The 12,426-nt window shown below is 50.2% G+C and overlaps 1 protein-coding gene across 1 annotated transcript in view; it reads right to left on the reverse strand.

The window, feature by feature from the left end:
* LOC144732556 (ephrin-B2a-like) overlaps nt 1-5,865 on the reverse strand; it is a 166,420-nt gene extending 160,555 nt beyond the window's left edge. Inside the window, 1 exon segment of the mRNA XM_078613987.1 lies at nt 4,478-5,865. Coding sequence (XP_078470113.1) covers nt 4,478-4,776 — 299 coding nt within the window. The 5' untranslated portion in view covers nt 4,777-5,865.
* Between the last annotated feature and the right edge of the window lie 6,561 nt (nt 5,866-12,426).

Here is a 12,426-nt window from a genome sequence, read left to right on the forward strand (position 1 = left end):
CACTATACACTATAGCCTACACACTACACTATTATACACTCCACACTATACACTATAGCCTACACACTACACACTATATATCACTACTATACACTACACTATACACCACTACTATACACCACTACTATGCACTACACTATACACTCCACACTATACACCACTACTCCACACTATACACGACTATACACTATAGCCTTCACACTACACTACTACACACTACACTATTATACACCACTACTATACACTACACTATACACTCCACACTATACACCACTACTATACACTACACTATACACCACTACTATACACTATACATCACTACTATACACCACTACTATACACTACACTATACACCACTACTATACACTACACTATACACCACTACTATACACTACACTATACACCACTACTATACACTATACATCACTACTATACACAACTACTATACACTCCACACTATACACCACTACTATACACTACACTATACACCACTACTATACACTATACATCACTACTATACACTACACTATACACCACTACTATACACTACACTATACACCACTACTATACAGTCCACACTATACACCACAACTATACACTCCACTATACAGTACACCAGTGGCTCTTCTTCACTTGGGTTGCACGCTGCACCCCCTGGGGGTGCGAGATGCCCTTTCTGGGGGTGCGAGACGTGGCCAGGTTTTTTTTAAGGTAAATCCTCGACACACAAATTCATCACGGACACGTATGTACAACTCCTTTGTTTCATCAACCCCTACGTGTTTATTAACATTGTAGATTTTTATTTACAATTGAGAACCAAATGGGTGCAAGGCTGCAGTCAAAGTTAATGGCCTCTGGCCCAGACGGACGTATCCACCACGGACATTTCACCCCCCCACCCCGACGACGGAGGGCACGACGAACATCCTTGCACTCAGGAGCGGTTCGAACGCCTTCCTCTAACGAGGGCCTTCATCGGGGGGCCCACAGACTGACGCTAACCACGTGACGACTCCGTGATGTGCTGCAAATCAATCAATGCATCTGCCGTGCGCAGGATTAATAAATAATGCAGCGAACTGCTGGAAATGGTTCGGAAAAATATATTTTTTTGGTGGTGGTGGTGGTGGTGGGGGATTTCAAAACCACGGATGGCATTTCGTCGATGTGGTTACGCCTCTCGGCACTGTACATTTGCTCTCAAAACCGTTTGACCTTCCCATGTTACCTACACGTAGTGAATTTACAGGTGATTTAATTATTGTACCACGTGTACAACAAAGACATCCGCCGTCGAGCCTTAACAGACTGCTGGGGCAAGTGCTGTTAGCGAGCACCTATATGAAAGCAGGCACGGCGCACGATGGGGTGGGTGGTCAACACCATGCCCGGCCGCCTTTGTCTCCCCCATATACCAAAGGGAACAGTTCTCATATTCCTGGGTCTTTCGGTAAAGTCACGTCGATAGGTTCAAAGAAAATAACAAACAAACATTTGATTTGAACCTATCTACGTGACTTTACCGAAAGACCCAACAATATGAATTCCTGCAGTCACGAAAGCTTTAAGTCAGGAACAGTTCTCGTTTATGGCCGAGTCGATCGAACGGAGGGGGGTCCAGGACCGGTTTGCATCATTGCCGCCGATTGTTGGGAGTGGCCCAGGAATCGAACTCACCCGGCCACCGCTCCATCACACAACGCAGACAAAGAGAAACATCGCCCACGCAGCCTACACAGGTTGTTTGGGGGAACTTTAAGCGTTGTTAGCGAGCTCCTATTCATGCCGACACGGCGCACCGACGAGAGGCTGTGGCTAAAATCAGGTGGACTCGGTCCTAAAATAAGTACCTGGTGAGATTTGTAAAAAAAAAATAAAAGCAAGGGCTGGAGAGACCACATTTACACACACACACGGGGTGGGCGGAAAGTCCATATACCCCCTTCTTGTGGAGCCATCGTTCTACTCATATGGGTGAAGGGTACTTCTCGGCCACCTTCCGTACAAAATACGCCACTGTACAGCCGAGTCAGGCCCTGCACGATCCCTGCCAGGTGCAGTCAATCACCCTAATTGAGGTGATCACCTCGTGTGCCTTTGTTCACGCAGCTAAAGCAACTCGAGCGAGATGCAGTTTTTTTTTTAAACGTGAGAGCGAGGTTGCACCTGCCGCAGCTATTCGATTAATTTATATTTTAATTATAATCTGTCACGGCCCTTTTGTCAATCGACTGCTGAATAGATTGCCTCCCCACGCAGGTGTCTGTCGGTGGTGGGGATTGTTGTGAGCGGACGTCGTTTTTTTCTATTCAGGCTCGTCTGCGCCAAAACCGGTTCAGATATCGCTCGCCACTGATATGAGCCGTGTCCGGGAATCAAACTCGGTGCGCCAAGGAATGTAGTGCCAGCGCGCTAACACCACTGAGCCGCCGCCGCCGCTTCACCCACACTTTACTAAAAACTAAACTTTTTTTGTATACCAGGTAAGGCTCGCCGAGCTATGTAGCTCATTTTCAGAAGCGATCTGGCCACAAATGATAGCTCAACGAAGTGGCTTATCACGTGGACATGTATAGCAGCCAAATACTCTAAACGTGGAGGGGAAAATCGGAGGACCCGGATAAAAATCCAAGCGACCACGGGGAGAACTCCAAATATACAGCAGGCGTCAGGGTCGGGATCGAACCCACGACCAAAGGAAGTCGACAACATCTCGCCACCGTGATAACATCAATGGCCTTTGTTTTTACCCAAGAAAGCCTGACGGAATTTTTTTTCAGGAGGGTACAACATTGATCGGGATGTTGGTCAAATTGCATTTGGCGAGTGTTAGTAGGGCAGCATTGATGGGCAGTGGAAATCGCACTCAGACGAGTGGTTAACAAAACACAAAGCTATCTACGGATATATCCAAGAATCCATTACTGCGCTGCACTGCCATCTCTTGTCCATCCCGTCACCCTAAGCCAACGACACATCAGCCAAGTGTACCACCTAACCAGGCTCAACACACCCCTGCTTAGCTTCCAAGATCCAGCGAGATCGGACGCATGAAGACTGGTTTCGTCGGATAATTAACGCGGTGGTGGCAACAGCGTCGCAAGAATAATAGAACCGCACCCACACGACCGCGCTCTTGAGAAATATTCAGCTCATAAACTAAACACTCAACTATTTTATTTTACCAGGTAAGGCCTCGCTGAGCTATTCATTTTTTCAGAAACGACCTTGGTATCACAAATGATGGTTCAACGAAGTGGCTCATCTCGTGGAAATGTATAGCGGCCAAATAGTCTAACGCGTGATGTTTCTAAATGTTAAGGGGAAAACCCGGAGGACCCAGATAAAATGTCACGCGACTACGGGGAGAGAGACACGCAAACTCCAAATATACAGGCGTCAGGGTCGGGATCGAACCCACCACATGTATACAATAGATGCTACTGTTGTATACTTTATGTATCCTTTGTGTAACGCGGAAATGATGGAGACACGTGAAACAGCATTGCCTATTTTGAATAAGCGACCTGGGGTGAAAACAAAGCGTCAATGGGTTGGCACAGACATCGTTCTCACCGTGATGTGGAACACTTAAAGAAAAAACTAGGTGCCCTGCTTGTGTATGTGTGGAGCCAGCTTATTGAGATGTTAACCCATAACACCTGGATCTGTTCCGTGACCTCCAGCCAACGGATATTCGACACTTTAAAAGTGGCCTAGAAGAACACCTCGCCCGGCACAAGCGTTGCCGCTGCATTGTGACCGACTCGCTGGGTTGCGACTAGGAACAATGATATACACACACACATAACTCACCACCATAATCATAATTACCATTGCCTTATTACAGAGATACAGATACAGGTAGGGCTAACGTTTCGAGCAATTGTCCCTGCTGTAAAGACCATAGCCCGGAACGGTTGTGGTTGTACAGAGTGATGCAACTTACGGTGATGTTATGGAAGAACTAGACGGCTGAAATGTGGCACTGAATATTTCGCCCTGTAAATGAGACCGCGGAGGTTGATTGGTTTCACTCACAGGACAGACTCGGGGCTAAAGTTGCCGCTCTCTTTAGGTTTGGCGTTACACTCGCAACACCGCACGCACACACGAGCCCCATCACCGGTGAACCAAGTAATTCGCCTCCCGTGGAGTGCGACGCTACCTGAGGTCGCTCTAAAGTGGTAGGAACCTGCTCCCCGTAATCTGTATCGAACAATACCGCGCGCATGGCGACTGTGGCCAGTGTCTAATACGTGCGCCAACGAAACTGTCAACGCAGCCTCGAATACCGTGCGAGATTTATCTGGGCGAGACAACGCCGCCCTGCCTACTAAGCTCACCACAACAACAACAGCAGCAGCACAGGTGAATACAACACCGAGCCATTCAACGCGCGTAGACCAACCACCGACATGAACGCAAACACACGGTTTGAATGAGAGGCGGTGTGTGTGTGTGTGTTACTCACATTTTGTTAGAGGCACTCCAGTAAATAGGCTCGAGCACTTCGGCATAAGACGTGGCCGGTGCCCTGGCGAGAGCCAGCAGCAGTAGCACCCAGCACATGTGCGTGCGCATGGCCCTGCAGCCGGAGCAGGGCATCGCCCGCGCCTCCCTCTTCGGCTTCTCCACTCCTGCTCGCCGAGAGCCGGTGTTGTTTGCGCGGCGTGTGGCGATGTCGACGATGCCGACGAAGGCGACGGTGGCACCCGCCGCCGCTAGCGACGGTGATGTTTTGCAGCAGTCGTCAGGGTCTGTCCGCCACATCAACGCACGGGGAACGCAGAGGGAATGCCTCGCGACGTTTGGCGAACGTCGAATCGCTCCGAAGCGCCCTGCGCGCGCGAGCTTATGGTGAGGATGCGACCTTCATTGACGGGGCCTTCGATAGCTGCTGCTGCTGCTGGTGCTGCTGCTGCCGTTGATGAAACAAGGGGTTGTTGGTCCGTCTTTGTCTTCCGTTGTTCGAGTCGAGTTAGCTGGGACGATGACAACGCGCTCACAACTGAAATCCGGCGAACTGATCGCGAGTAGTTAGTCGGCAATGCGTGGAGGTGGAAGGTAGTCAGCGTTTATGAAACTCCGAGTGAGCTCGCCGTGCGCATTTCCTCTCGCTCGCAGAGGTTGCCCCCCCACCCCCCACCCCCCACCCCTCCGCCGGGGAAGATGCGAATCCCGAGACGAAGCGAGCGGCAGCCTCAACTTTCCTGGCGCAGCGCGCGAACCACGGGCGGCAGCTTTCGCTTCCTTCTCTTTGCTCGCTCTAAGCAGCAGCAGCAGCAAGAAGCCCACAACGACGATGCGACTTTTACCGACGACGATGATGATGCCCGTGGCAGGCGATTCCGGTAGTTTAGGAGTGAAGATCGCAAGCTGATGACAACACCGCCGCCCCCCGAACTCCACTTCCCCTGCGTCCGTGCTTCTCAGCGGTGTGCTTCAAGAAGCGCTGAGCAGCAGCAGCAGGAGCAGCAGTAGCAGCAGTAGCTACGTAGCAGTAGCTGGAGTAAGGGAGTAGTAGCATCTGCCGCAAAAGTTGCCAGCCTTGCCTCTCTTTATACACACACACAGCTAAGCGTGTCCTCGCCGCGCTCACGCTGCAAACACGTAGCTGCTGTACGCGTGTGCGTGTGTGCGCACACACGGCGCGCTTGGAGGAGCAGGCTCTCTCTGGCGAGAGCGTGCGCCCGCGGACAGGAGCTACGGCCACTGGCGTGCAGATGAGTGCCAAGTCGGACTCGTTGAGCCGGGGCGCGCTCGCTGGCTCAGCCACTCGCCCATTGGAAGCGACGACGTTCGCGCTCGCGGTCTGCCAATGGATCGGCGTCGTATGGGGCTGGGCCCCCGAGAGGACGGGCTGGGAAGGGTTGAGGGTGGCGATGGGGAGGGGAGAGTGGCGATGGGGAGGGGCGGTGGGTAGGAGGTGAATGGATAGAATGGGGGAGGGAGGAAGAGAGGAGGAGAGTGGTGGGGGGAGCGAGGGCCGCGAGACAAGGAGTGTATAGAGAGAGAGAGCAGGCAGGGATCATCAAATCCTGCGTTTTTCCCACTCATTCGCCCGCGTCAAGATTTTTTTGTTGCACCCAAATTGAACGTCGCGCGCGCGCGCTCGCAGACAGAGCAGCGACAACGCGCCGCTCTGCGAGTGGAGCCACAACGCGCAGCCGCGCGCTTTGTCCGCGCAGCCGCGCGCGCCGCTACGGACGCGGCTGCGTAGCGCGCGGCCGCGCGGCCTCGCGCGTGCCGAGTGCGGGGAGCGGTGGCGCAGCGGTGAACGGCGTTGCGCGCGCTACGAACCCGGCGGTGGGCTGAGTTCGATTCGCGGCACCGGTCCAGCATCCGAGGGCGGCTCGGGGCCTCGAATGGGGTACCTGTTGCGTTGCGTGAACATCGGCAAACCGGGGGAGACAAAGGCGGTCCGGTGTGGTGTCGGACCACACATCGCGTCGTTCGTGTGTCGACGTACCGGCCTTAATAGGTGCTCGCTGACTTGCACCTTCCCACCGCTCCACAACACTATGTACAAACCGTACTGGGGGCATCTTTGTCTTGGCAGTATGGTGTCCTCGCTGGGTATGATGCCTCGGTTGGCACGCGCAGAATGGCGAAGCCAAGGGGTCCGATGCGCTCCGAGATTTAGGCGAGGCGACCCATTATTAACCCCCTTTTTTAATTGACTTGTTTCCCCCAATGAGTCCCCCCCCCCCATCAAACTCTTTTTAATGGAGATGTTTTTTTTTAACGTGCAGGGAGTGGGCCACGTTTCGAACTGCATGACACACGCCGAGTGATCCGTGCACAGATACTCCACTCATACAATAAGAGACGAAGAGAAGATGGCATTTTATTTCAAAGTGTCCACGCGTCTCCCACCAAACTCAATGCACTTATTAAATGTTTTAGCACTCCCCTCTGTGTAAGACATGGAGCCATCGTTTTCACAATACGTAATCACCTGTCGGGAAGAAAGTAATGAAGGGGTTATTCGAAATCAGTAGAGTGTCTATAAAGGGATCACCCCCCGTATAATGTAAAGTCCATTTGCCATACCACTGCTTGATGATGAAGCGCGGCAGAGCAATGGATTGTGTGGCATTGCCCTCTGCAGCCAAGTCGCCTATGAGACCCTGGCCTGCAGGGCGGTCACCCGTTCAAGCAGTGTCCAGGCTCATCGGCCGCTTATCTTCCGAGATCAGACGAGTTCTGGAGAAACCCCCAAGCAGGCACGCACACACGGAGCGGGGGTAACGCTCAAACGCTTTCACGAAAACAGAAGGCAACTTTGAGGATCCTACTTGCTGTACTGCCATCTACTGGCGGGTGAAAGTTGTAAGATCAACTTAGTCATTCCCACCAACATTTGCCTCCATAGGGCGAGTAGACTCAACAAATGCACGCCACGCACACTTTGTCCCATTGCAGGTACACACACACATATTTACAGCATGCGTATATCTTTACAGATATATTAATTCTGTGTATTTTACGTGCACACATGTGACATTTTAAAGCCCAGCGTCTGGCCCAGCTAATGCTAAGTGACAGAGCTTGCTCACGTAACGCAGAGAGGAGAGGTTATTATGGCTGCGGTGATTTGTGAACGGACTGAGGCCATCAACTCACTCATCACGGCCGACTGAACCATGGAAATCAAAGCCAAGGATAAGTTTCACACTTTTTTAGCCAGTGTCTCAGAACTTGAAAGCAATGTTAAACCTAACCCAGAACTTGGAAGTCAATGTTAAACCTAACGCTGAATTAAATCAATGTTAAACCTAACCCAGAATTAAGTCAATGTTAAACCTAACCCAGAACTTGAAGGCAAGAGTAAATATCCGCATTCGTGTAAACTCTAAACGTCAGACCATTTTAACTTAGCACGCGATTTGACCAGAACGCCTCGCAGCTGTCGTGCTCATTTAAGACGCGGCCGTTGTTACATTACTTTGAAGATCGTTAATATAATAAATAATTCACAATATATTAATTATATATGTTCCGGAGCTCGGCTCCGGACAGCTCTGTCTGAACTCAAACCTTGATTATAACCATCATCATCAAATGGATGACATTCACATTCCCCGTCTTCCACTCTCTCTCCCTCCACTCTCTCTCTCTCTCTCCTTTGTCTCTCGTTCCGAACACGAAATCGCTTTCTTTACTCTGTTGTCTGCAGTCAGATTGACGGCTTTTAAAGCGCCAACATTCACGGCTAAGTGCAGATGAGTGACACGAAGAGCGGTTGCGTAAATCACGCGGCCGCGCGCGCGCCGCGTTTCTGGACCACGATGGAATAAATCTCCACGATCTCTCAATTTTCGTGCCGCTGCGTGGCCATAACAACGCGGCCCCTTTCCTTCCCATTGACTGTACGACCGCATCACCCCGAACGCGCCCCTAACCGTGTCGGATATCGGTGGCTCAGAGCGGGGACTTCGTAGCCTACCCCGGGTGGGTGATCATCACCGCGGCTTGCCAGGTGCTGTAGTACGTGGGGGGGGGGGGGGCTACAGAGGTGTGGGCCACAAGATGGCAAGCGCTGAGTGTCACCTCCTTGTACGTCAGGCGGACTTTCTCCGCGTGCTCCGGTTTCTCGCGCACGAAGCCATTCGCTCATTCATAGAATTGGTCAAACTTCCAAACGTGAACACGTCATGAAGTGTTGAGAGTCAGCGAAGCTTTCTTGGGTAAATTTAGCATTACATTTTATATTACAAAGAGTCACGCACAGATGAATGTATCACATATATGCACATATTTATATACGGAATGATGAATTCAGGTCGTGTGTATGTGCTATATTAATTAATGCATCGTGAAACTGCGACAGATGACACAGGCTTCGGGAGGCTTTCATCAAGCAGTGGATAGATCACGGTTGTTCACGAAGATGATGGTTGGATATATATTTACGTCAGTGTTTACGGATAGGTAAGGGTTTACACCAATCAACGCATATGCTCATGCACTGTGCTACATCGCGTGTAAACAGCAGTAGAATTGAAAGGTGACCAGAATTACCCGGGCAAAATCCAGGCCATCTTATTGAGGGTTGATGAGACATAAACCGGCACTAGTCATGCATATCACAATAGCGATGAACATGATGATGAATATCCAACGATAGACGCGTATTGTCAATCGAATAATGTGAATGTTTAACACGTGGGATTTCGCGACCAATATTATTGACAACTCTGGCTCTCGAATGATGATGCTGGTTGTAGTTACCGGCAAAACGTCGTGCCCGAACTGTAAATGTTGTGGGTTTACTCTCCAACACGCCGGTGTGCTGAACTAGTAACTAATTGGCACGTTCTGTTTACGTGACAAACCTTACTAATTGGCTGTGTCGGGTGGTGGCAGGTTTAACAACACATATACGCGATCTAACCCAAAGAACCTTAATCATGCAGAGCATTGTGAATTCATTGTGCCAAGAGATGTTGTTTTCACAAGTGTTTTCCTTTGTGCGGCTAATGTTGTGTTCATGATTTTGGTCGTTTTTAACGCAACTGAGAACACGTGTCTGTAATGACCACGTGTCCGTTTCACACGCGAGTTCCCGTGCGCAATCGCAACTTGCGTCTCAATGACCTCTCCCCCCACCACCCCCACCACCCTCTCTCCTTTCTCCCGGTCAGAAACGAGCACATTCCACGTACGCATTAAGGTATGGCAGCACTACCACCGTCGACCAAGAGTGCTAAGACAAATAAGTGGCGCTTTGGGCAGGACACGTCACGACTTCGATGGGATGATGGCAGACGGAGAAGAAAATTGACGTTAGCCAGACGTGGACTGGCCACGAGTCCGTGAGCACGTGGACCGAGGAGATGTGAGCGACGTGTGTGTTGTGTGTCGACACACACACGTGTGTATGTGTGTTGAAATAATTTCTCACCGTACGCATCCAACCGTGCTATCATCGGTTCACGGTGCGGTGCAGGTGCTGGGTGGATTATTACATCGTGACAAGTCCTGACAAGTGGCGGCGGCTTGGAAAGGCGTTTTGATCCAGCAGTGGATTGTCCATGGCTGCTAATGATGTTGATGTCACAAAGTGCGATGCAAGAAGATCCACCGACGCACCCCCCGTGGCCCCGTGAACGCAGTTAAGCTTTTACGATTACGCAACCAATGCATAAGAACAAAGTCTTCTTCTTAAACGCAGGTGTCTTCATAACATATATATAAAATAAAACTGTACCATGGCACAGAGTTTAGAAAGTCGTTGTCCATCCACTGCTGGATGACAGACCTCTCTGCGTCGTCGCTTCTGCCCGCGATTCCGCAATCACCACGTGAGCTCATTTCACCGCTCCGTCTCCGTCCGCCAGCTTGCCCACACTCACTCGGCGAAGTCTCCCCGATCTTCGTGGACTTCCTTGGACTCTCTGCCCCTTCGTGCAATGCCAAGTAGTGCTTTGCACGCCACTGCACGGGCTACGGCTCTGTACTGAATTATCGCTTTAAATGTGTTCCATGTTTCTGATGCGAAGCTCGTTGTTGGCAATGTATACCGATCTTCTTGGTTCTTTCGGTAAAGTCACGTAGAAATAATTATTTTATTATGTTTTATTTTTATTATTTTATTATTTCCATTCTACGTGACTTTACCGAAAGAACCAAGAAGATGAATCCCTGCAGTCACGAAAGCTTTAAATCGAAATTTAATGTATACCGAGTTACAACTTTCATCTTCTTCGCACGTGTGTCTGCTGCATTTCGTTATCAAATCCAGTTTTCTAAAAACGCATTCCGATCCTGGCTCTTGTTCGTCTCTTTATTTAATTATATGTTGTATCCTGATGCGTCTTCAGTAATTGCCCAAGATATGCGTGCATCTGTGCAAACAATGCATATTCACATTACCGATTTTTGTTTCGATGTATAATTGGTATACAGTATGTATACACACTGGGAATAATTATATATATATATAAAAGCTCTAATTTAAATGAGATTCATATCATAGTAATGAGTTATACAGCATAAACCAGCAGCATTTAATTGCAGATCGTTTGTTTAACACGTAGGCTTTCGCGACCGATGTCTCCATGATACAGGTTGTTTATGGTGAAACACGTTCTATTTACGCGACAAACCTTACTCATTGGCTGTTTCGGGTAGTAGCGGGTTTAACGACACATTTATATTTACGCAATCTAACCCAACAAAAACCTCTATTGGGCAGATATTTTGTATCGTTGTTAGCGGGGCGGAGGGGGGGGGGTTAGTCTACGATTACGTTCAGAAATAAGATCGTCAACCCGCCGCGCGCACGTGATAATAAACAACACGGCAAGCGCGCTCTGTTTAACTCGCTCACGGGTGGCGATTCACACGAAGCCGGCACACGGCTCGTTCGCAAACGATGCACATTTCCTTTCCTTCTCGATGTACCCGCATCACGCACGCTCACGGACCACTGCGCGCCTCGTATCGCGGGCTGGTGATGTTCGCTTCGCACAGCGCTCCGATGAATAGGACGTCCGACTCGCGTACAACAACAACAACAAAACAACCCACGTCTAAGGACGTCGGAAGGCTTTCGCGATCAATATTATTCACAGCGAAAGCTGTTGTTGGGTTAGATCGCGTGAGCGTGAATGTGTCGTAAACCTCCACCGACGAACGCAAGCCAGTAAGGTTTCTCACGTGAACACGTGTTGGCTGTGTCGGGTGGTGTAGGGTGACGACACATTTATACTGACGCGATAGAACCCCAAAGACTTGGATTATGAAAACGCGTTAAGTTGGGGAGCGTGCTTTCTCGTACACTGGACCGACAGCTTGCAATCCACTTTCCCAGCAAAACCTGCGTGCCCAAGCGAACAAATTATACAACTTTTCAGAAACGTAAAATATCTCTGTCTCTTAAACTTGGCTTTGAACTCTTCAACTCACAATTCATGGTGCGATGCGCTTTGCTCGTCAATGTTGTAAGCGGCGCAACAAGAAGGAGTTTTCCGTCTGCCGTCCGTACTGCGGCAGCGTCGCTTTAAAGCCGAGGAGCGGTGGTGCAGTGGTGAACGCGTTTCGCTGCCGTGAACTCGACGAATCTACTCGACGAAAAGTTCGATTCCCGGCCACGGATAACATCGTTCGCGAGTTATAACTCCGATTGGGTCAAACCAGCCCCGTCCATCGCGTACCCTTACCTGACCAGCGTGGTGAAGTATGGTCAAACAACCTCCATGACCAGATGTGGGAAAGTATTTGAATTCGGTATAAAAAGGAAAACATTTCGACATTTTAAGATGCGCGTGAATACGAACCGGTGGTCCTTAATAAGTAACGCCACGGAGCAGTCCTGTAAAGAGACGCACGCGGATTTGGAGGCGCACGCGGATTTGGAGGCGCACGCGGATTTGGAGGCGCACGCGGATTTGGAGACGCACGCGGATTTGGAGG

Source organism: Lampetra planeri, chromosome 43 (assembly GCF_965212315.1).
Source record: "Lampetra planeri chromosome 43, kcLamPlan1.2.h2, whole genome shotgun sequence".
NCBI classification, from domain to species: Eukaryota; Metazoa; Chordata; class Hyperoartia; order Petromyzontiformes; family Petromyzontidae; genus Lampetra; species Lampetra planeri.